Here is a 25,506-nt window from a genome sequence, read left to right as displayed (position 1 = left end):
GGGTGAGAGAGTGAGCGAGTGAGCGTGCGTGCGTGCGTATGTATGCATGTGTGTGACGGAGGGGGAGATATTGAGCACTTGCATGTGTAAGCAAGCACATGCACATTTGCTCCAGGCAAGTGCATTCTCTAAGCTACCTCCCAGTCCTCTGTTTCCCGTTGTGAAGCAGGGTCTCACTGAGTTGCCCCCAGGTGGCTGATGCCGCAGTCCTCCTGTTTCCGTCTCTCCAGTAACAGACATTAGAGGCTTTGCCACTAGGCCCAGCTTTTTATTTTTTATTATTAATACAACTAATGATTTTACTTAGTGGAAACTTTTGTATATTTAAAAATTTTCATTTTTATGAGGAAAACAAAGTTACAATTTTATGACTTTGACAAGAAGTTTTTTCCTAATCATATATTGTCAAAATAGATGAATGTTAAATGTTCTTAGAAAAGGAAAACAAAGTAAAATTTGCAGTTTTTATATTTCATTTCCATCTTTCTAAAAAGTGTTTTAAATGTATGTGTTTGGGTGTTTGCCTTCACATCTGTGCACTTCACTTGTGTATGTGCGCACCACGTGTATACCTGGTGCTCAGGACATTAGAAGAGGGGCTCAGGTGCCCTGGAACTAGAGTCAGTGATGACTGAACCACCCGACCGCGTGCTGGGAACAGAACTTGCATCGTGTGCAAGAGCACCAAGCGCTCCTAACTGCTGATCCGCAGCTCAGTCCTCCCCTCCCTCCTGTCTACAGGGAGGACTGTGTAGAAGCCAGCTGGGGCATCGCAAGACTTGTTGCTGCTGTAGCACTGACAGCATGCATGTTCTCTTGGCGCTGGCTGCTGTTTACTTAGTTTTGATAATATGCTATCACACTGAAAAATATATTTGTTGGGAGTTGAGTATTTAGCTCAGTGGTAGAGGGTTTTCCTAGCAAGCACAAGGCCCTGGGTTCGGTCCTCAGCTCTGAAAAAAAAAAAAAAAAGACAAAAAAAAATATTTGTTGACAAATTTTTCAAAAACTTTTGCCTTTTTTTTTTGTTCTTGTTGTTTGAGCCTGGGTCTTGTGTAGCTCAAGCTTGCTTGGAATTTACCATTTAACTGAGGGGGTGGGGCCTTGAACTCAAAGTCCTCCTGTCTTGGTCTCTAATATGCTAGAATTACAGTATATCATCATGTTTGGCTAGAACAAATACAGTCAGCTGTCTTTGCCATTGTCATTAAATAAATGTCCTGCTGTCTTGGCTCCTGACTATAACCCTAGCCCTTGGGGGCCAAGTTGGCAGGATCAGGCCAAGTTCCCTAAAAGAGAAGGAAAAAAACCTGAATAGGTTATAAATACCTGAACAACCAAATGGCTTGCTGTGGTATGATGCCGGAGTGTGGTGTTATTTTTATTCGTGGTGGCTTTATGTGACAGGACTGGGAATTTCCACAGCTGTCACCTTTTGCCTTTGTTGGCAGGGCACCTGCAGTTATTTATGAAGAAGGACTCTCAGTGAGTCCCTGTTAGTCCTGCCTCATCCACCTTACCTTGAACCAATTGAGAGCAGCTTTTGGATGCTGATTTCATTGTGACTTTCCTTGTATTGCACACAGCTGCAAAAATAGCCCAGGGATTAAAACAATTCCATGCTTGCTTTTAAGTGCTGTTGTTAAGAGTGACTTAGTAGTCAGTGCCCTGGGTGCACACGGAGAGACCAAAGAGTAAGTCCTTGCTTGGGGAACTTTCCTACACCATCCACACCGGTCGGACCCACGCAGGAAATCGCAAAGTGTCACATCAGTGTTGTTAGAAAATGAAGGGACTTTACAAGAGTCAAACTGATGGTGGTTTCATGGGCGTTCCTCATTGACTCTCTTCTGGGCCCCACTTTTGATTGTTGTTCCCCATTTCACCTAAGTTCTGTCAGGGCAAAGAGCAGGATCTCTGGACACAACTGGACACTGCTTGAGTTTTACCCCCCCTTGCTGTCACTTGGTGTTTTGAGTAAGTTTTTTTAAAAGCAGTCTTCGTCCTTTCCCCTGCAGGTTTTCCTCAGTGGACACCTGTACTTCCTGCAGATTTGAGCAGCAGCTCAGCTCCAGCGCTGCCACGTTCTAGAACTCTAGCGAGGCATTCACATGCTTCATATCTTTATTTTTGGTTTCTGTTTCTGTTTTGTTTTTTTTATACTTCCAGACCTTGCTATTTCCTCAGAGAAGTCAGCACGTCCGGGTGAATCTTGGGAAGGAGAAATACAAGTAGAGGCGTCTTGTCTGTCTTTTGTTAAGAATGCCAGGCTGGGGATCAGTCAGCATGTGCCGCAGGTGACTAGGAACACAGCTGGATCACCCCAAGTACTGGTACTGTTTCTGGCAGAAACACCCTCTGCACGCATGTGTTTGAGCAGGCTGTTGGGGTGTACCGACAGGACCATGGCAGAAAGCTCAGCAGAGGGAATGAGTGCCATGGTCATACAGAGTACTGGTCTGAGTTTAATCCAGGTTTGCTGAGAGGAGAGGTTTATAGGGCCTCAATAAAGGACTGTTGCCTTTATAAGGGAGCAGATAGGAAGGCAATTTGAAAGCTTTTGAACTGGAAAGAGCAGTGTATAAACGCTTCTTTCCTCTCCTTTTTGATTTTCAAGACAGTTTCTCTGTGTAGCCCTGGCTGTCCTGGAACTCACTCTGTAGAAGAGGTTGGCCTCAGAGATCCCTCCTGCCTTTGCCTCCTGAGTGGTGGGATTGAAGGCCTGTGGCCCCACTGCCTGGTTCTCTTCCTTTCTTTTGAGACAACTTCTTATGTAACTTAGATAGGGCTATTGCTATGAAGAGACATCGTGACTTTAAGGCACCACTTAAAGAAGGAAAACAATTCAATTGGGGCTGGCCTACAGTTTCAGGTTCAGTCCATTGTCATGGCGGGAAGCATGGCAGCATGCAGGCAGACACAGTGCTGGAGAAGGAGCTGAGAGTTGTACATCTTAATCCACCGGCAGCTGAAGGAGCCTGGCTTCCAGGCAGCCTGGAGGACACTAATCTGCACTAGGCTTAGCTTGAGCATAGAACCTCAAACCCATCCCCGCAGCGACACACTTCCTCCACCATCATCACTCCCTATGGGCCAGAACTATTCAAACTGCCACAGATGGCCTCCAGTCCAAGCCTCTCGGGTACTAGGGTCGTTTCTAAGCTGTCCATTAGTCCATGGGCCAGGTTTGCTTTTCTTACATAGAGTAAGTCTCCGGAGATTGAATTGTACTCTATGGATGACCACTATTTTACTGCTGACAAACACATCTTGAGCAACCATATCCCCTAAAGAACAGAGAACCAAGTGATGAGGCCCTGAACACTGTGTGTGTGTATGTATGAAAAAAAAATATATATATGAAATTATACTGTGTCCAATATTTTGTCAGACTTCGCAGGTAAAAGAAGTTTGTTTGCTGCTCGCTGTCCACAGTGCTGCATCCCCAGGTAGCACTGCACTCCATCTTCCTAAGGCCCTGTTACTTCTGATCATGTCTGTGGTTGCCCATCCTCTCAAAGACAGGCTACCATAGAGTTCACGTTGGCCTTCAGCAAGTAACCCCATCAGTTAAGAAGCATGTAGTTAACAAAACAAAACGTGAGTTTATCTTATCAGCCAAATGCTTTAAATGAGGCTGCTGTACTCTGGAGAGTACTACTGACAGCAGCTAGGGAAGGGAAGGACAGGTGCTAGTGCCAAGACGGAAGTGTTTGGAGGATGCTCAGGATGCAGCTCAGGGTCAAGGTGTGAGGCCCAGTGTCCCTGTCAGTTCTGGAGTTTGTATGAATTCTCTGATACCATTGCCTGAAACCTCAGGTTACTCCTTAATGTGGAATGTCCGCTTGGTACTTTTTGTTATTTGTTGTTTTGTGTTATTGATGTTGTTCCCTTAGTCTCAAAAGATGAATGACCTGGAGAAGGAAATGCTGTCCAGGCAGTAGCTGCCTGTGTTCAGGGCCTCATCACTTGGTTCTCTGTTCTTAGGGCGTCTACTTTAGGGGATATGGTTGCTCAAGATGCGTTTGTCAGCAGACTTCGTTTTTGTTTGTTTGCCTGCTTGCTTGAGAGTTTTGCAGTATAACCCAAGCTCCCTCGTGTTCCCCGTCCTCCTGCATCATCCTTGCTAAGGCCGGAATTACAGGTGTGTACCACGGTGCGCCACTGCGCCCGGGCCTGCCTACTGCAGAGCCTCTTACTGTTGCGCACGCCTGAAAATTTTCTTCTTTCAGGAAGCTTGAGCAGGTTTACTGAGACGTATTTTGAGTGACCAAGCAGACAGTTTATAGAAATTAGTATTTGAATAACAGTTGTCAGTAGCCACTCCCCTGTAGTGAGGGAGGTCAACTGTCCAGTTGCCATGTTTAGGAGTGACTAAAAATTCTGACTGCTGTTAAGGATTTAGAGAGGACTTCCAGGTTCACATTTGAAATGGAGAAGGTGGAAACAGAAGTGGTGACTCAGAAGCCAGCTGGCTCATTTACATAACCATTTGGCAACCTTTAGAAAGGGAAGGAAGGCCTGGAAGCTCGCCCAGAAAGAGCTGAGTACAAGGGCCAAACTGCAGGGGTCACTCTTGTTTCTTATAGGTTGAGAATGGTTACGACAACTTCAACTTCAATAAAGGCAGAAGGTTGAGTAAACCATTGGAAGACAAATGCCAAAGTAGGATTATCAAGTTTCTTAGTATTTATATAAAAAATGAAATATCAAAAAGTTGGGTACATATACAAGGGATTTTTGTCTTCCACTTAGCGGGTCCTGACTCTTAAAAGCTGTAAGGAATGAAGACTTGTTGGAGAGTGGCTGGCTCTTTGAGAAGGATAACATCACACTGGACAGAAGTACCATGTGGGCTCTCTAAGGAGTGCTCTGTCTTTAGGAGTCAAAAGGACAGATTCTTAAAACACATCAAGTCTTGCTCAGATTAGAGCTGGGTGGTAGGCACCTGGGTCTCTGGAAACATTCAAGTAATTGTGACTAAAAGCTGTTCTTCCCAGATCCCAGAACTTGAACTGTTCATGGCAGAGTACAGGCCTGTGTTTATGGGCAATCTTGTACCAGATTGCCATTTCCAAGGTAAGAGCTGCTTAGTCAACACTGTAGGTGTCTAGGGGACCCTGTGACACAGGTGTGGTTATTTCTATCTTGGAGGTTGAGAAGGAGGGATTTGACAGGTGGGAGAGCATCTTTGGGAAGCGGCCAGGTTAACACCCCCAGTTCCCAGGTTCTGTGTATTTTTTCTGGTGCTCAGAATTGAACTTAGTGGCCTCACCCATGTGAGGTAAGTGCTCCGCCACCAAGCCACGTTCTCTACTTGCAATTCCCAGTCTCCACTCTCCTTATAGTCTCAGAGTTCACTAGCACATTTCCGTTCAGGTTCATTTTTAGATAAGTGAGGCTTTTAAAACTCATTCTGGAAACACAAGGACCATTCACAGCATGGTCTTTGAAATACCATTTCTGGGCTGGAGAAGAAGGCTTAGCAGTTAAGGGCACTTGTTGCTCTTCCTGGAGGTCAAAGTTCATGTCTCAGCACCCGTGTCAGGTGTTTTACACCATCTGTAACTCAAGCTGCAGGCAGTCTGACATCTTCTTTTGACCTGTGGGCTAAAGCATACACACTGTACCCATGTATGTACACACAGATACACACAAATTAAAAAAAAAGAAAAAGAAAAATGTTTCATAATGTTTTAGCTTTGGGAAATGGCTCCATAGATAATTCCTTGCTGTGCAAGCCACGAGGACTCTACTCTAACCCTTCTAGCCCTTCATTAAAAGCTGGGTGTGGTGGCATTATGTTTCAGGGTCTGGGTAGCAGGGACAGCGGGATCCTGAGGCTCGCTGGCCAGATGTCTAACCATCCGGTGAAGTCTGTGTTTGGTTAGAGAGCCCATCTGAAGAAATGAGAATGAGAGCCACTGGGGATGATAACCTGATGTCACTTCTGTCTTCCATACAGGTGCACATGTGCACACACCTGCACTGTGCACACGTGGGCTGTATGCTCTACACACAAAATAGAAAAAAAGTATGTTTTAGTTTTTAAGCAGTTAACATGAAACACCTTGCTAAACAGTGGGCTTTTATAGAAACTTATCTGCACATGGATGGTGGTGGTGGACCATGTTCTTTCATCCCACGGTGGCAGAGGCAGGCATAGTTTTGAGTTGGAGGCCAGCCTGGTCTACAGAATTCCAGGACAGCCAGGGCTACACAGAGAAACCTTGATTAAAAAACCAAAACCAAAAATATTTGAAAACAAAGGAAAAAGAGTTCTGGGACTCCCTGAAGATTGTCTGCTGTGACAAATGAATGGGCGGGAGCCCTGGCTGCAGGTCGTTTTGACGAAAGTGATCCAGAGACTAAATAAAGATGGGGGACAGGAAGAAAGCAGCCCAAGTGAGAGAGAGGGTGGCAGAGAGGGTGCAGGCAGTGTTGGTCTGGCCCAGGCCCTGGCAAAGGGATGCTGTCAACATCTGTGGGTGCCTGCGGGCTCAGTGAACCACCAGGCTTGTCCGCTTGCACCCGATGTTTCCTAGTGAGAAGGAGCTGTGTCCTTTGTGGGGTGTGCTAACCCCTGGGCACTGTTGTTAGTCACTGTTGTGACTCTAGGAAGCCCCTTAGGCATAATTGTGGGTATTCCTCGTAGCCCAGGGAAGAGCATGGTTTGGGTCTGGCCTGGGTGACATTGATGTGTGCCCAGGCTTGCTGAGGGAGGGATAGGAGATGCCTTTGCTGCTCTGTGCTAGAAGTGAGGGTACTGAAGAGCAGCACAGCCCTGTGCTGCAGACACAATCCAGTTCCAGGATTCTGTCAGCAAATAAGCTTCGATGCGGGGATGCTGTCTCACCTAACTAATCAGAGCGCTTAAGGAAATGGAACAGTAGAGATTAAGCTTTTCTGTTTGCTTTATTTATTTTTTTACTATGGTACTAATATTTCAGTTTTTTAGAGTATGGTGTGAAATCTGTTTGCTTTCAACATTATCGCATTCTAGGATTCTGTTGATAATGGTAAATATTTTGACGTGGGTTGCTGAGGGTGTCAGGAGGAGCTGGGTGGTAATGAACAACTAGAACTGTGTCAGTGTGCTGAGGGCAGTGCTCATTAGCTATCAGAAGACCACAGGAAGAGTGAGTGGATGGCTTTAGTGCAGACTGGATGCATACCATGCCGTAAGTAGTTTAATTGCCAAAAACCTTCACTCAAAGCTCCCACAAGCCACAGTTAAGGAGAATAGTATTTGTGGCAGATAACATTTAAGACACAGCCCTTCATGTTTGTACAGTGTCCCTGGTGTCGCAAAGCAGTTTTATTTACCAACAAATAACCTCTCCACTGGGACCTTGTTGAGAGGCCTGGAGAGAAGCAGAGCGCTGCAATTTGTACAAGTCCTAGGAAGAACTTTCTTCAGTTAGATAACTAAAAAGAGATTGGTTGCACATCTTGCTGGATTCTCTGTGGGCTGGGGAGCCCTCCAGCACAGCCAGAATGTAAGGGTTTGCCTAGGTGCCTTGTGTGCTGGTGCAGGCTTGTAATGCCAGCACTTGAAACAGTTGTCCTGAGTTTGAGACCCACTGGGGCTAAATGGTGAGTCCCTGCCTTTTAAACAAACAAACAAACAGAGTTTTATATCTAAAAGGAAGGCTCAGTTAACACTTTACTAAGTCATTTCCCCAGCACATCATATAATCAATAATGAATGGGGCCAGGTCTGGTGGTGTATACCCTTAATCCCAGTACTTGGGAGGCAGTGGGAGCCCAGATCTTTGTGAGTTCAAGGTCAGTTTGAGTGTTGGAATTAAAGCCAGTGGTATTGAATTTCAACAGCAGATTTTTAGGGCCTTAAAAAAAAATTCTTTCATTTAAGTTTAATGATACTTTATTTTTGCTAAAAGTCCGTTAGTGTGGCTCTCGCTGTAGTTGCTATAATCTGTTTCATAGTACATTTTTAAGTGTTTGTTTGCATGCATGGTGTATGCATATATATGGTCATAAGAGGTCAGAGGAAACTTTTGTTTTGTTTTGTTTCTGTGTAGCCCTGACTGTGCTGGAACTCATGCTGTAGACCAGGCTGGCCTTGAACTCAGAAATCCGCCTGCCTCTGCCTCCCAAGTGCTAGGATTAAAGGCACGTGCCACCACTGCCTGGCTAGTCAGAGGAAACTTTATGGACTTAGTCCTGCCCTTTCACCTGTGTGTGGTTTCTGGGAATGGAAGCCAGCCTGTCAGGCTTGCAAGCAAGCATCTTCCCCACTGCAGCTGTGATGGTCTTTAAAACAATCACCAAACTCACTCTTCAGGCAAAACTGTGTACAGATTGTGCATTAGAAATCCATAAAGTCAGGCCGGAGAGATGCTCAGTGGGTAAGAGCACTGACTGCTCTGCCAGAGGTCCTGAGTTCAATTCCCAGCAACCACACAGTGGCTCACAATCATCTGTAATGGAATCTGATGCCCTCTTCTGGTGTGTCTGAAGACAGCTACAGTGTATTCATACACAGAAAATAAATAAATTTTTTAAAAAATTGATAAAGTCTCTCAGAAAGTCATTAAACTTAGTGACCTTGGCATGTCTTGAAACACAAGGTGGTTAATCGGGGAACCTTCCCTAGAACTCTCAGTGGCCTTTCCGTTGGGTCTGGAGGTGTAGCTAGTGGACTCTCTGCCTTTGCCAGTCAGTCCTCAGGCTGCTGCCGTGGATTTGCAGTTAGTCCACAGCTAAGCAGGTAATCAGCTTGTGCAGATATATATAGGCCTCTCCTTGCTGAGTTGTGGGGGTGCACTGCACATGGGGAGGCCAGAGGTTGTCTGTGGAGTTGCTTCGGAAGGGCAGAAACTAGGTGCCCAAGGCTGAACCTTCAGAGCCATGTTGCCTGCCGTCCTTGGTTTAGTTAGTTACTTTTTGGTGTTTGGAGCTGTGAGTTCTTTATATTGTGGCCTGTTAGTCCCTTCTTACAGATTTTCTCCAGTGCTGTGGGCTGGACTCCCACAGGGCCACTGCTTCCTCTGTGTGCAGAGGCCTTCTCTTCAGTGCTCTCGGGCCTTGCTGTTACTTTTGGAGCAGTGATGGCCATTTTCAGAAAGTTTGCTCTGTACCAATGTCTTAAAGTGGCTTTGTCCCCTAGTAGTTTCAGAGTGGCAGAGTTTTGGCGTTTGGCCCGGCTTTGATTTAGCTTTTAGGCATGGTACGAGATAGAGACGTAGATGCCCGTCTTCATCTTTTTTTGGGGTAGGTGCATGGTTGGCAGTGGGCCTGCTTCAAGGCTGCGTGGCTCCTCACTGCGCAGCACTGACACTGCAGGCTGGCACATTTCTGCTTTAGTGAGCACTGGCTTTGAAAACCCTGCCCCTTCCTCGTGGAATGGTCTGGGTGCCCTTAACAGATTGTTTGCCCGTGGATTTGTTTTTTTCTGGGCGCCTCACCTCAGCCTTTGTCAGTGAGCTTGTATTACAGCAGCACCACTCTGATTACGTTTTTGTAAATCTGTGGTAATATTTCAAGAGGAGGAGTGTGACTACCCAGCTTAGTTCTTCTAATGGCTCTTTTTGCTGTGTAGAGTCCTTGGCAGCCAAAGCAGCACTCAGATGAGCTTTCTGGTTCTAGAGAGCCTGTCATTGGGCTTGGATGGCAAATGTGCTGAGCCTAGGCCAGCATGGAGGTCTGATGAGAGGTAGCATTTTCCGCTTTCCGTAGCTTCCGTTGCCACCTGTTTGAGTTTGGTCGTCACTTTGGAATCTTATCTTTATAAATACTTTGTAAACAAAACTTTCTATTTTTCTCTTTAGATACTTGGATCCACATTGGTCTTGTATGTTGACTTTGTATCGTACGTTATTGATATCTTAGTTCTGATATTTTGTGTGGCGTCTCTGTGTGTGGGAGTGGGGGACAGTGGGATGCCCTGGGTGGTCCTTTATCCCGTCTGTCTATGTTGGCCACCAAACTCAGGGTTTTGTAATAAACTGAAAGTGCGGAGATGTAGCCACAGCTTTTCCAAGGTTTGCTGCACCACTGGGAAGATACATTATGTTGCCTTGTTTTTCTGTGAGATTTACAAAATGTCCCTTTCTCTTCCGTTTGCTGGGTCCTCTGCTATCTGGGGGCCGGATTCTTCTCTCTCCTGCTCTTCAGGAAAAGTGCTTAGACTTTTCCAGTGAGTGTGATGTGTGTTGTGTTTGGGTGTGGCTTGGCGTGTGCTGAGGGGATTTCTAGTCCTCCTTCCCGAGCAGTCAGTTTGTGCATCCAAGTGCAGGTCCTGCTCAGGCCAGAAGAAGGAGGGATCGGGTCCCCTGGAGCCACCATATCCGGGAGTTGGGGACTGAATTCAAGGCCTCTGGAGAAGAGTAGCGGCTGTCCAGCCCTGTCAGTTTTACACAGTGGATTGGTTTTGTGCACTGTATTTTAAGCTTCACCACCACTACATGGGATTATTTCTGGAATACAGGAATGACTCAATATTGAAAACTGATCATGGCAGCCTGTCCCACGAGCATAAAGAGTGACAGACAGTGATCAGTTCAGCTGACACAGAAACACTTCCAAGCGCCCAGTGCCCTGTTCTGACAGGAACACTCAGTTAACTCAGAGTAGAAGGAAACTACCTCAACAGAGTTGAAGCCTCATTTGGAAGATCCACAGTGAGTGTCTCCCTTAATGATGAACCTGTACTGTCAGGTTGTATCAACTTGACACAAGGGAGTCATCAGACGAGGAGGAGGAGTCTCAGTGAGGAAATGCCACCATGAGATTCAGCTGTAGGGCGTTTTCTCAGTTAGTGATCAGTGGGGGAGGGCCCAGCCTTTTGTGGGTGGTGCCATCCCTGGGCTGGTGGTCCTGGGTTCTGTAAGAAAGCAGGCTGAAGCCGGGCGTGGTGGCGCATGCCTTTAATCCCAGCACTCGGGAGGCAGAGGCAGGCGGATTTCTGAGTTCGAGGCCAGCCTGGGCTACAGAGTGAGTTCCAGGACAGCCACAACTACACAGAGAAACCCTGTCTCCAAAAACAAAACAAAAACAAAGAAAGCAGGCTGAGCCATCCACGAGGATGCAGGGCAGTAAGGAGTGCCCCTCCATGGCCCCTGTGTCAGCTCCTGACTCCAGGATCCTACCCTGAGTTCCTGTCCTGGCTTCCTTCGATGGTAATGCCAGGGAAGTGTAAGCCGAATTAACCCTTTCCTCCCAACTTGCTTGTTGGTCTTGGTGTTTCATCACAGCAGTAGAATCCCTAATTAAGTAGCTAAAGAGTAGGAACAGGATGTCTACAGTCACCTCAGATTTTATCTCTTAAAAAATAATTCATAGACTGGGTGTGGTGACAATTGTCTTTAATCCCAGCACTGAAGAGCTAGAAACAAGCAGACAGATCTCAGTGAGTTCAAGGCCAGCCGAGTCTATTTAATGAGTTCCAGGAGAGCTACAGAAAGAAACTGTACCTCAAAAAAGAAAACAAAAACAAACAAAATTCATAGAGACTTTTATATCATTAAAGTAGCTGTGTACCCAACAGGAAATAAACTCAATAGTCAAGGAATGTATGCCCTGTTCTTTGACTTTGCCTGCCTTTCTACTTTATCGTAATGTTTTTGTTTTTGTTTTTTAACTTTTTTTTTTTTTAAGATTTATTTATTCTATGTAAGTACACTGTAGCTATCTTCAGACACTCCAGAAGAGGGCATCAGATTTCCTTACAGATGGTTGTGAGGCACCATGTGGTTGCTGGGATTTGAATCAGGACCTTTGGAAGAGCAGTCAGTGCTCTTAACCGCTGAATCATTTCTCCAGCCCCTCATCGTAATGTTTTAATGCATGTATGTACTTGTCCCACAGCCTGTGTCTGGAGGGCAGAGGACAGTTTATAGGGATCAGTATTGTCCACTGCCTTGCTACCTCATCTTACTTTAAAGATTCTTTTTCTTTTGCCTAAGTGACAACCCCTCCCCTTCCCCCTCCCCAGTGTATAGTTATTTGGTCTTGATCTAAAGTGATGTTTTCTCTCCTAAAAAGGACTGGTTTTGTGTCTCTGATTAATTAGCTTACTCTGGTTGACTTGTCTCTGTATGGTTCCTACTACCTAGTTTTTATGTTTTTTTTGTTTTTTTGACAGTTACAGTTTAATGTAATATGAATGAATGTATTCTTTACACTTAAAAATCCAGCTCAGAGAAGGTGTCTGTCTATTAAGGACTCAAGCAAGAATAAATGTGTGTTCTGGAGAAACAAACTAACGTGTCTGGACAGAGGCCCTAAGGGGACAGTCTGCAGGGTCCTGGGCTGGAGTTTTGGCCATTCTGTCCCGTGCTCCCTTCAGGAGTGGTAGAGCATGTTAGAGTGTGTTGGAGCGTGTTTGGTGTCCTGCTGCTTTCATACTTTGGTCTTAGCTTGTGATGCATGAGTGTGGGTTTTCTTTTCTTTTGTTTTTTGGAGACAGGGTTTCTCTGTGTAGCCCTGGCTGTCCTGGAACTCACTCTGTAGACCAGGCTGGCCTCGAACTCAGAAATCCGCCTGCCTCTGCCTCCCGAGTGCTGGGATTAAAGGCGTGCGCCACCACGCCTGGCCATGAGTGTGTTTGTGTGTATCTACTCACACAGTTGTGGCTGTCAGTTCTCTCCTTCCCCTGTGGGTTCTGGAGAGCAGACCCAGGTTGTCAGCAGGCACCTTTGCCTGTTCAGCCATCTTGCTGTCTCGTTCTCCTTAGTATATTATTTACCGTCTTCACCTTTGTCCAAGTTCACTGCAGGCCCCACACTTGAGCCTTTAGCTGCGCCTTACTGCTTTCGTGTAATAGTTGCTTCATTAAACACATCTGAGGACAGCACTGCTTCGTTGAGCCTCTTCTGTTTTAGAACTTTAGTCTGGCCCTAAAACCTTGTTCTTCTACCTCACATCATTCTGAGTGTGGAGTGTCCTTTCCAGTTCCTGCCCTGTGCACCCCGCCCTCCCTCCGCCCCTGTTGGTTCCAGCTTAGGTGGCTTGCTCTCCTGTGTAAGGACTGTGCTCCATGATGCTCTTTGTTGTGTGTCCCCAAGACGCTGCTCTCCTTTACCTGATGACTGGCACGAAGGTCATTGCTTGCTAAGTAGTCACTGTTGGACCTGCCTGGAAACCTCCAGTGACGTTCTTGCCTTTGGACATTCTTGCTACTTCTCCACATGCCCCCCTCTACAGTCTGCTTTTTCTAGGTGCTTCGTGACTTGTGAAGCAGTTGTGCAGCTGATACACCCTTTCCCTCTGTCTCATTGCGCTCAACAACCAATCAGAATTCTATACACTGCTGCATTGCTTCTCTTACTCTGACCTGGGAACTTTGGGAAATACTGACTACTGGTGATGGAGTGACATCTTCATGGGAAAGGGAAGCAGCTTTGCTCTCGAGCAGTGCCTTAGGGATGCGTCTGTCGTGTGCAGATGCACAGGCCTGCTTCTTGCCTCCCTGGTGGATAGGGTGTGGCTGTGTTGAGGAGTATTGCCTGCCTGGCAGGCTGCTAATTTCTGTATCACTAAGGACTTGAATAGGTTAGGATGGGGCAGAGCCCTGATGTGCTTAAGCTGGTCTCTATTATATACAATGGGTGTCATTTTGGGCATCATAGGAAACTGACTTAGTGGTGGGAATGGGGAAAACAGCAGAAAGTTATGGTATGGTAGTTGTGGAGAGCCAGGGGTGGGTGACTCAGCTCTTCTCTGGGCCTGCTCATGTGATGTCTGTTTATCCTCAGGGTGAGTTCTCTAGGAGTCACATTACACAGCAGGCAATGTTGACTTAGCCTGCTCAGCCATGGTCTAAATATAACTTGTGTGGGTATTGTTTTGTTTTTATATTTTGTTTAGTTTTGCAAGATGGAAGTCATATTGGAGACTTATTGGAGACATATTGAGTGCTTTCCTTTCTAAATGATTGTATCTTCCTCCTATACACTCTTGCTCTACTGTTAGCATTGTGATGGGATATTTAAATACAGAACAGCAGTGGAAGATAACGGTCATATTCTCTAAAGGCAATTCGGGAGTTACCTTGTCTTGTGTTTTCTACTCATGGCCTTTTAGTGCAATCACTGATGCAACCTTGTGGAGAAGTGCACGTATGTTGTTGCTGAATGTCCTTGCTACTGAATCCTGTGAGTCTTGGGTTCTCCCCTGTGCAGAGAGTTTCTGAGCCATGCACTGAGTGTTTAGCGTGTCCACCATGATCACAATGCCTTTGAGGGCAGGAGCTCTGAGCAGCCCGAGCTCGTAATCACACTTGCGTATTTGTCTAGGAAACAGGGAGTCATTGTTGTGGTTGACACTTCTTTTTGACACTTGGGTGCCCCTGCTCTCGGAGGTTCAGCTCGAGTGCCCCACTAACCTGAGCCCTGTATCATCTGGAAGGGCAGAGGATGCCTGGATTCCTTAAGAAGGAAGCGCAGTGTCCTGGTTGCCTGGCTCTTGGCTCCCTGTGCTCGGCTGCTCGCTTACACCATGCACAGTGCCTGGTGCTGATGAGAAGACAACACACCAAGAACTGTGCACTTGCATTTCCAGCGTTGTTGTTATTTTACTTAGAGACAGGAATCGCTTTATGTATCCGTGCTTGGCCTGGAACTCACAATGTACACCAGGCTGGCCTTGAATTCACAGAGATCTGCCTGCTTTTGCCTCCTTAGATCTGGGATTAGAGGTGTGTGCCACTACACCCAGTTTATTTCCTGTTTTAGAAGATTGTTAATCAAAGCTGAGGAGCTGTGTCCCAGCATCACATGGTTAAACTACCTGTTAGTCAAAGCTGAGGAGCTGTGTCCCAGCGTCACATGGTTAGACTACCCGCTGTGACTTTTGTTGCAGCACTTTCTAGTTAATGCAGTCCTTAGGAGTTTTGTGCTAGCCTAGAATGGCATTTTTATTGCATGACTTGAGATTGATTTCACATAAGTGGGACCTGACTTGGACCCCATTTGAAGGGTGCCTCTGATTTAGATGTGGTCCCTTATATACTCCTTTCTTAATCAATGGATCACATATTGGTCCTATTGGATTATTAAAATATCTGACCCTGGGGAAATAAGATGGTGGCTCAGTAGATAACGTGCTTGCTGCCAAGCCTGATGTCTTATGCTCACTCCCATACCCACATGGTAGACGGAACGCTGACAGCCACAGTTTACCTCTGACCTCCTGCGTGCTGTGGTGTACACAGGGGCACACATGTAATACATACAAAGTTTTTTAAAGGTTCTAAAAACTGTCTAAGGTTCAACATTGTGCCCAATTAATTATTTGTTTCAAATAACAAATAATAAAGCTTCAGGTTGTTTCAGGTGCTGTGCAGTTACTCAGATTTGGGGACAGGAAGGGAGATGGCTGCTGTAGCTTCAGCAGACTTCTCTCGCCACCAGCTGTCATGTGACGACCGTGGACTCCTTGAATCCTTTAAGTGTCTGTGACGTTTCCTGTTGGCAGAGGGGCATTTTGATTTTGCTTTCAAATGATACTTCTTGCTTGTAAAATGAGAAAAGATTTGCTTTCTAAAATGGGAAAATAGTGTCTCTTGCCTGAATTCTCAGTCTGTCCTTGCAGATGAAAGCTAAGAGCTGTTCCTCCATAGATACAGAGATTGTTTCTGTGGGGTTGTGATGGAACCCAAGGCTTTAGGTTGCTGGCAGGCCTCTGCCATTAGAGATGGGCCCAGTGTCTTTCTTTCCAAACTCTGCTTTTCCAGTTTCTAGACTCAGACAAGGTGCTAGTAAGTTGCTCAGACTAAGCTTAAAGTCATTTCATGGTCTTAAACTTAGGAGTCACCTCCCCATAAATATATTTCTATATGCCATGGTGCTGATGTGTGTGTGTATACGCACACACACACACACTTACCTAGCTCTTTTAAGATTAACTATCTCACCAGACATGGGCGTGCACACGTTTAATCCCTGTACTCAGAGGCAGAGGCAGGCGAATCTCTCTTAAGTTTGAAGCCAGCTTGGTGAGTTCCAGGACAGCCCGGGCTGCATGGTGATATCCAGACTCAAAACCAAAACCAAACCAAACAAAACCATAACAAATACTTAAGAACTGTAGAATGTTCCATTTGAGCTTGGTGAAAATGTGAATTTTGTCTGTAGTCTGCATCCCTAGAAATGCATTTTCAGGTCAAGAAGTTCAGTGCTGTGAAGGTTGGGTGTTCCGCAGCAGCCCTTGGCAAATCAGCAGCGCACTGTCCAGTCCTACTGTGAACGTTCTCGTGCACAATGTACTGGGCTTCGTCCACTTGGTGTTACTTACTTAAGGTGGTAAATTGCCTTAAAATGAGAAATGATGTTTTATTTCCAAGTTACATTTGATGTGCAGCGGGTGCTCTCTGAGTGCTTTCTGTCATTGTTGGTTTTGTCACCTACATTTGTTGTTTTCATTATAAAAGTAGAAAATCCAAGCCGGGCAATGGTGGCGCACGCCTTTGATTGAAGCACTTAGGAGGCCGAGGCAGGTGAATCTCTGAGTTTGAGGCCAGCCTGGGCTCTACAGAGAGACTGTTTCAGGGGAGGGAGTAGGAATCCATCTTAGTCCCATGTGTGGGTTCCATGGGACTGTGTCTGAGGTTATTGTAACTCATATGCAGTTCCCCTCTTCTCATCTGCCAGTGAAATTCACCCCGAAACCTTAGATTCTGTTTGTCAAAATCTTAAAATAATTACCACACACTTAAAAGTTCTGTGTAAGTGATTGAGGACTTGTGTGGCCAGCCTGTCTTCAGCTTGCACTTTGTTAGCAGTTATCTAGGCGAGCACCAGAGTTCAGTGAAACGTGAAGCTCAGGAAAGTCTGAGCAGTCCTCTGTAAGGACAGGGGACTAGGGTCACTGTCCACAGGAACTATGTCTGTGCAGTCCTCTGTAAGGACAGTGGACTAGGGTCACTGTCCACAGGAACTATGTCTGTGCAGTCCTCTGTAAGGACAGGGGACTAGGGTCACTGTCCACAGGAAATATGTCTGTGCAGTCCTTCTTGGAGGATGGAATCATTGTTATGGTTCTGATGTGTAGCACCTCTTCTTTTCTGTACTGTAGCGCCAGATACTAAGTCTGAGGGCCTTGGAGGTGCTAGGCAGTTGTCTTACACCGAGTTCAAACCGAGTAATTCTTAAAATGATACTTCACTGATCTGTCCCTAGCCAGGTCAAAGCTGGCTTCCACTGGCACTGGCAAGGTGAGTCAGCATTGTAAGGGATTTGCTGCCAAGCCTGAAGGACCAAAGTGCCACACAGGGGGAAAGAGAACCAAGTTCTGACCACCACATGTATGCAGCGACACAGGACCACATTTGGGAGGAGCACTCACACCTACAGTAATGAAACCTGATTGAAAAATCAAAAAGATGTTTTGGAGATGGCGTGAGAGGTCCGGTGGTGAAGAGCTGGTATTACTCTTGCATGGCATCCAAGGTTCAGTGCCCAGGACCCACACTGGGTGGTGTACCACTGTCCATAACTCTAGCTCCAGGGAGTCCAGCACCCTCTTCTAGACTCTGCAGTTACCAGACTCACACAAGCATATACCACACACGGGCACATTCTCACACAGTGAAAACAAAAAGACTATTGAAAAGGGCGCGCTGAAGAAACTGGTTTAATCATTCCCAGGGAGGCCGTGAATAAGGGCCACAGAGGCTTCCTCTCCTGCTACTGCTCAGAGCACAGCAGGAAGACAAGTGCCCAGGGGGACAAGTGGGCAGAATTCCTTTACCCTGCGCCATTGACAAACACCACCATGTTACTGAGGGTGCAGTAGCTTATGTTGAAACACAACAGTTGTGTGCCTGTTCCAGACATTGCTCTGTATATGGGTGTGTGCCTGTACCAGACTGTGTATGTGAGTGAGTGTGTGTGTGTGTGTGTGTGTGTGTGCGCGTCTTTACTAGCTCTTATGCATGCAGCTGTTTGTCTCTGTGCCTACCCCAGGCCCTTGATCTCTGTGTGTTTGTGTGCCTTGTGTTTATGTGCCTGCACCGGACACCGTGCTTTCCACTTACACAAAGCTGCCGTGGATGCAGTAGGAATTGGCTCTTTACATGCATTCAGTGTAAATATTTAATAAGGAGAAGCATTTGGATTTTTTAAAAGATGTTTAGAGAAGAAGCCTAAGCTACAGGAAAATAAAATTGTTATTTTATTTTGGTTGTTGTCATAAGAAGTATGTGGTGCCATGGCGGGGACCGGTGGCTGGTCTATGCCAAGATGTACCCTAGGAAATTACGCTGTGCAACAGAGGGAGCCAAGTGGATATGGAGATGGGCAGACAGACAGAGCAGAGAGGGCACTAAGAGAAAGAGCTGGGGTGGCCTGCAGTCCTTTTTATCCACAACATATACCTGGCACCCCTGGTGGCACTGGCAGGTGACATGAAAAGCACATTAAAAACAGCATAGACAGGACAGTTCCTTTGGCTAGCCGTGTGCCATTACTACTGAATAAAAACACCTCGGGCCCGAATGCTAATTAATGGTCTTCTCTTCCGTTGGCTTTGTGTGGCCTTTGTTGGCCACTGTGTTGAAGACATTATTAAAATTTTGACTGATCAGTCTCTGTGGCTATCAATATCTTTCCAGCATGGTCCATGAAAAGGCAGTGGGCTCCTTTTCTGTGGTGGCCCAGCAGTTGTGAGAGCAGTGTGCTGGCAGAGTGTGAGGCCGAACAGGAAGGTCTCGTGCTTACACATGCATCTGCGGCTTGAGATGGCCTTTGCTGTTTGTCCAGGCTGCCCTCAAACTTCCATCTGTTTTACCTCTACCCTATGTGCGGGATTTAAGGTTTCACTACCATGCCAGATCTGATACTATATTTCAAACGTGTGAAGAAACATTTTTTATCAGTGTATTAGTTAGGGTTTTACTGCTGTGAACAGACACTATGACCAAGGCAAGTCTTATAAAAACAAAAAACAAACAAAAAAAAACAACATTTAATTGGGGCTGGCTTACAGGTTCAGAGGTTCAGTCCATTATCATCAAGGTGGGAGCATGGCAGTTATCCAGGCAGGCATGGCCGCAGGAGGAGCTGAGAGTTCTATGTCTTCATCCAAAGGCTGCTAGTGGAAGACTGACATCCAGGCCTAGGGTGAGGATCTTATACCCACACCCACAGTGACACACCCATTCCAACCAGGTCACACCTATTCCAACAAGGCCACACCTTCAGATGGTGCCACTCCCTGGTCCAAGGATATACAAACCATCACAATCAGTATTAGTCAAAATTGATATCCACATGTATTTTGAAAAAGTTGATATAGTCAAGCCATTCAGTGTGGTCATAAAAAAGAATTTTTGGTAAGATAAAAAGTAAACCTGAATCAGTTTGTTCAGTTCTTAACCACTTAATATTCATGACTGGGTAACTGCTCTGTTGTTCAGTTTGTGGCTAGACTTAATAGAATTTGAATAAGGAAAGAACTTAAGGTGGTTCTTGGCCTTCTGTCTCTTGTGGAACTTGCTCCGGAGATGACTGCTGTGTTGAAGCATTCATTGCCCCACACCCTCGGGCCTCCACTCATTACCCCCACCCCCCACCCCGTACAACCTGCGCACATGCACGCATGCGCTTGAGCACACATATGCATGAAGTTGATGAAGTTCCACCGGGCCCTTTGCACTCCTCATCTGATCTAACTGTATCTAGATTTGGGTTGCTGATAGCTCTGTCAGCAGGCATACACTACCTTCTGCTTTTAGTTGCTGAAAACTATGATAAAGTTAAAACGTTAAAACTTGCTACAGACCACAGTGCATACCACTTCTGCAAACTTAAAGTGTTGGATTTGAGTTGCTGTGTCATTTTTTAAAAATATGCTGTTGTTTTGCCATTCTCTGACAGACCCCTTATCCCTCTGGACAGAATGCAGGTCCAGCCACATTGGTCTATCCTCAAGCCCCTCAGACAATGAACTCTCAACCTCAGGCCCGGTCTCCGGTAAGTAAGCAGAGGTGGGTCTCGCCTCTGCACCGCTGCTGTGATCTTTTGTTCTAGGGAAGACTTAGCATCACCGTCACATTTGCATTGCAGCAACTCAGATACAGGGCTCATGTCCATTTCTTAGGGAAGAGAAGGTAGAGCTATTCCACGCACTTCCTTCCGCACAGTCCGGTACTTTCAGATCTTCCTCCTTTAAGTTCTTAGCATTTTACTTGTACTGCTGGGAATTCAGAAAAGTAAATGACGGTGAGTGCTGTGGGAAGAAGGGTTTCTGACCCACGTCACCAGTCGGCTCTAACCATTCGACAGTATGGTCACGTGCATGATGTCCACCCAGGCGTGTTCATCTCTTCTGTGGTAAATGAATTGCCATACAGATGTGAGTGCAGTCATCCTTGCTCACCCTCATGTGGATTGCAACACGTCTAAGACGGGCTCCAGGCCATCCTCCTGTCTCACAGTACACAGTGGCTTCCGCTCTCCAAGCCTGAGCTTCGTCTCCTTCCCTGCATGTGTAGCTCTGGGCAAAAGGTGTCTCTAACATCTCATCGTACCTCACGTCCCTCCTTGTACTTGAGCTCTGTGGAGTCTTGGAATACAGGATCTTCTTTTTGCACCCCGACCCTGCTTTTTTGCTTGTAGCACAGGAAGGTCATTGCATTAGCTCCTGCTCATTTGATTTCATGCATGAAGTTTGAATTGTTGAAATGTTCCAGAGACTTGCTTAAAGAGCTAGGAGAGTCTAGGCTGCACAGAGTGGCCTGTCTTTCTCACCTCTTCCTGCCTTCCTCTCCCTCGGTGCCTTCTTCTCCAGCATCCTGTTCTTAGATCCTGGTTCCCCGCAGTTGTCGGACGAGCCATTTTTAGAGTTGTGGGGCATTAGACATTGTTGCCTGTTTGCTTGTCTCCTGTTTTGTTGAAACGGTGAACCCCCAATGTCTGGTGCAAGTTTTGTTCTGAGAGTGGTTTGGGAATGTGGACACTTGGCTTTTAGAGAGGGCCTGAGACCACAGCAGAACCACTTACACAACTCCCCTCCCCCATCCTAATTGTTAAGTATGGATGTCTTGCTGTAGAGAACTCTGTGGCCCTCTCCCCTACCCCATTTAAATGATGGGGAAAAACAGTCAGAGAGAAATTACATGGTTAGAGCTTGGCGCAAAACCTGACTGAAGAGCTGCATCTCTAAACCAGTTTTCTCGACAGCCCGGCAGAACAGTGCCAATACATTGCACAGACACCTGGAAGAGGAGGAAGGTTTTGGAACAGACCCCCGTTTACAGGTCCTTGGCTGGAAGAGGCTGGATAAAATACTACATTGTAAGCAATATAACAAACTGTACTTCTTGCAGGCAGCAGTGCCTCCGGCACACATTATTTCTGACCACATCCACATATTGGCTGATGAACAGAAGTGCGTTGATGGCTTCTTCCCTGGAAGTTCAGCCTGGCATGCCAGCTCCTGCCAGGCACTGTGGGAAAACCATTACAAATTGGGTGGGTCGTCTATTGGGAATTAGACAGGAATAATTGGGCTTTACCTTATTCCCCTTGTTTTAAGTGTGAAGTGGAATGTCCCGTTCAGATTCGAATCTAAAAGATGAATTGGGAGGCTTCTTGCCTACCCTTCCCAGTTTATAATTGATTATCAAGGGGACAATTATCTATAGTTATCAGCCATTTCCCCCCCTGTGGTCATAAACTCCTCAGCTACTATCCTGTTTGCAATTTTTTTGCATCTCCTTTGGTAGTGACCATTACCACCCACATTACTAAAACCCACACATGGCACATTCCATTCCATGCCCCACAGCAAGGGCAAGACTAGCAGCGCCTCAGCTACTCTTGCTTATTGTTCTGGGTCTAATAGCTTTTGTTTCATTTGTGTTGGAGCCGGGAGGGTAGACTTGGGTGTGAAGCTTGGCGGGATTGCATTTTCTGTTCCCATCCCAAGCTGCCATGTCATTGTCCTCCATCCTCCAGCTGCGGGGACTGCAAGGAGAGGCGTGGGACTGCACGGAGGGGCCTGCAGCTTATTGAACAGTGGCAAACTAATTCCATTATGTTTCTGCTGTAACAGGCCATTGGCCATGCATAGGGTAGCCTTTCTGTTCTCCGGGCATCTGCTTTTTCAGTCCTATTGGCTTCAAGTGCCCCTTCCCACTCCAGTTTCCTTTCTGTGTGTACTTCTAGTTGCTCCGCACTCTCAGCGTTAGGTTGAGGATGCAGAGGCCCTTGCTTCTCCCTGTTGAAAATGCTGACTCGCTTCCCGTCTGCTGCTTTCTCTTGATGGAACTCTTCATACTGCAGTTTGTCTTTAAATGGACTGAGAAAAACAGTGAAGCTATTGCAGTCTAATTTGGAATAGGAGCAATTTGGCTTTTGTAGTAATCTGTAACTGTTCCATTGGCCATACTCAGTTACCAACTGTACGCAGCAGGGAAGGCCGTGGTGGGTGGCAGTAACCCTGGGTCTGCTCAGCTCACTAGGCTGCTTTCCTTCATAGCTACAACCTCACCATCTCTAAAACAAGTTAAAAGAAAAGGTTTCTATTTTAACACAGGCCAGCAGTGACTACAGTTTGTTCTGTTGCTTACAGCCATCCATAGGGTCAGCCTGACTCTAAAAGACAGCCCTCCGGCCCTCGGGACCAATGCAGAGCAGTCCAGGGATCTTCCAGGGCCTTCACAGTGGTGCAGTTAAGGTTTTCTTCTTACATCTATGTACACTTTTGTAAGACATGTCTCTTGACTGGAACTTTGCGGTTCTCTGAAGTTGGACTCTTTTGTTAGAACCTTGGAAATGGGGCCTTTCTGCAGAGTAGCGATGAGACGGGCTCCCCGTGCCGCTGTGTTTGAAGTGGCCCTCTTGACAGTTTTCTTCTCATGTATTACTAGAGATCTCTCCTGCTGCCCTCTACTTTCAGGGCATCTGGATGGTTTTGCCTAATCTTGAAACTTGATGTCCATAGTGGAGAAACTAACTGCTCTGTTCTCAGAAATGAACAACGAAAAAGTCAAAGCCTTAGTTCCTTTAAAGAGGAGAGATTCTAGAGGACTCCTCGCTGCCACCTTCTGTCGTTCTGAAAAGCCAATTTACCAGATTTGGTGGCTTTTCTCACATGCTATGAGCAAGCCCAGATCATTAAAGCACTCTTGTAAACACTTGATGACCTTGTAGCCTCTGGGGTAGGCTTGCTTGTCAGAAATGTGTGTTGAGTGGGCTCCCATCCTGGGGCTGCGCGGCGTGGTCCACGGGACTGCTGGACATTTTCAGTCCAGCGTAGCACAGTAGGGTGAGTTACAAATTGGATGTTCCTCTTGTTGGTGAGTGAAGTGCTAAGAGAAGAGTGGCTCGCACTCTCACAATCCGGCTTCCTCTGGGGTTGTAAAGGCACAGGGGCTGCCAAGACAGAGGTTTGCTTAGTGCTTAACTCCTATAAACAGCAGCCAAGTGGTTTGTGCTCAGAACTGTGTTTGTGATGTTCTCACTGCTAAAGGAGGGAGGGGGTTACCTTCAGGTGACTTTGTATGCTGTATTTCTTCTGTCTTCTGTAGTTCAAATTATTATTAGGGGTCTTTTGCTCTGATAAATTATTTAGTTCCAGAGGGGTTTTGTTTCGTTTTGTTTTTATGTTTTGTTTTTGAAGTCTGAGAAATTGTCCTGAGAGGTGGAGTAGAAGTGCATGCCACCTGCTGGAACCCACAGAAGGCTCAGCTTCCCTTCTCTCCTGCCCTGGGAGGGGCTGAGGGGCGTGGTGGGCAAGCCTTCCCTCAGCAGGGCTGCCAGGGTTCGCTCCTCCTTGCAAATAGAGTTAAAAATTTGTACGTCTTTCCCATTACCCTCCATCTTAAAAGGATGCTATTTTGACTAATCATGGTGGAGACCACTGCTCTTTCCTGGCTGTTTGCTTTACCACACCTAGTTACACACACACACACACACACACACACCTCAAACCTGTGTGTTAGACACCCATCTAATTTACGGAAAACTTGAGTCTGTTTTTGATGGGCATTCCCTGTGGATACAAGTCTCTGCCATGCTTTTATAGTGTAACCACTTCTGGTGTCCTCCAGGCGCACACTTTCATACGGTATATTTGATTTCCATGTTCATTTTAATACAGCCAACCACCTAGTGTTTTAGACTCCCTTTACAGCAGGGTTTTTTGTTTGTTTGTTTGGTTGGTTGGTTGGTTTTTTTTTTCTCTTTTTTTAAAAGGCTTTATTTATTCATGCTGTTCTCATGAGAGAACACCCAGGTGCTAATAGCTCAACAGCTTTTTCCCAGTTTCTGAATGCCAGGGTGCCTGGGCGGTGGTGTCAACTGTTGGGTCTTGGTGCCTGTCTGTCACTGTCCTGCAGCAGAGCCTTTACTGTTCTGTGTTTTTATTTTTTTTTCCCGTGTGGGTTGTTATCCTTTAGTTTGTTGTATACTGTAACGTTGGTTTCTGTTGCGTTTCTGACTCTTTGTGCCCTTCCTTTTGTGTCTGTTCCCTTCTCCTCTCAGTTTGCAGCGGGGCCTCGACCTGCCCATCATCAGGTACTGTACTCTTGTCCCTCACGGTCACCCTGACTAACATAACATGTGGGGCTTAGTAGCTGCTGACCCTTAGAATGCTGCCCCGCTATGTGGCCACCCAGTGACTTCCCGGAGCAGCCCCTGTCTGGCAGGCTGGCTTGACTTTACTTCTCGTTGGTTTCACTTGTTTTGTTTTTAATAAGCCCATTTGCCAGAGCAAACTTAAAACATTTTTTCTTTCCTTGAAATGATACTTTGAATTTACATAATTTTGAAATGTTAGGTATATTAATTCTCTGTGAATTTTATTAATAAAGAATGTGATGGAGCAGGCACCATTCTAAGGGTTGTTGTTAACATTCTCCTGTAACTGATACTGATACATAGGATAGCATTCCTCTTTCCAAAGAATTACTAACTTAGACCTCATAACAAATTGATTAACAATGAGGTGCATTCATTTGCTATATAGAACTCTTCATATAGCTTACTTAATCTGAATGTGTTAACTTATGATTCTATAAGGCGTTACAGGAAATAACGATTAAAATGTCAGACACAGCTGTGCATTTGCAGATTTGTACTAAAGGTGACCTGATGTGGGAAACAAGGCTCCGCTTGCCGCCTTGTCCCCAGGCTAACACTTCCCGGCGTGTCTGAGAGATTTTCTCTGTGGTCGGGTAGGAAGAGCCGAGGTTAATATTAGGGCCGTATTTGCCAGGCCTACTGCATGCGACCAACTGCATGAGCAGCTCTCTTTCTGAGCCTCAGTTCCCTGTGGTGTAAACGGATGCAACAGGAACGTGCAGGCACACAGCATCCGACGCACTGTGGGCAGTCACTCGGTGCTCTTAATGATGCTTCTAATCAACATAGTACTGTTGAGAGACATGAGGTGGACCGTCCCTTCCTGCGTTTGCCCGGGATGCTCTGTCCAGGATCTCTATTACACATTGTGTGCTGCCTCACTTGAAGTCTTCTGTTATACAGAGTGATTTGATACAAAGCTCTGTTTCTTAAGATGTAGTCTTAACAATTTGGA

At 46.2% G+C, this 25,506-nt stretch overlaps 1 protein-coding gene across 30 annotated transcripts in view; it reads left to right on the top strand.

Moving 5' to 3' along the window:
- Eif4g3 (eukaryotic translation initiation factor 4 gamma 3) overlaps nucleotides 1-25,506 on the top strand; it is a 212,567-nt gene that overhangs the window by 65,720 nt on the left and 121,341 nt on the right. For 7 of the 30 annotated variants that reach the window (XM_085838792.1, XM_085838795.1, XM_085838780.1 and 4 more), the window contains 3 exons: nucleotides 19,842-19,937; nucleotides 21,135-21,260; nucleotides 24,453-24,485. The exons of 1 other annotated variant lie outside the window; for it this stretch is intronic. In XM_085838792.1, coding sequence (XP_085694918.1) covers nucleotides 19,908-19,937; nucleotides 21,135-21,260; nucleotides 24,453-24,485 — 189 coding nt within the window. In that variant the 5' untranslated portion in view covers nucleotides 19,842-19,907. Of the gene's footprint in view, nucleotides 1-19,066; nucleotides 19,086-19,841; nucleotides 19,938-21,134; nucleotides 21,261-24,452; nucleotides 24,486-25,506 lie in introns of those variants that run through there. 22 more of the 30 variants (XM_085838778.1, XM_085838794.1, XM_085838784.1 and 19 more) reach the window with 8 other exon arrangements.

Source organism: Mus caroli, unplaced genomic scaffold (genome assembly GCF_978045245.1).
Source record: "Mus caroli unplaced genomic scaffold, Mus_caroli_1 scaffold_6, whole genome shotgun sequence".
Lineage (NCBI taxonomy): Eukaryota > Metazoa > Chordata > Mammalia > Rodentia > Muridae > Mus > Mus caroli.
Note: the sequence above shows the minus strand (reverse complement) of the source record. Positions and strands in the feature narration are given on the sequence as shown.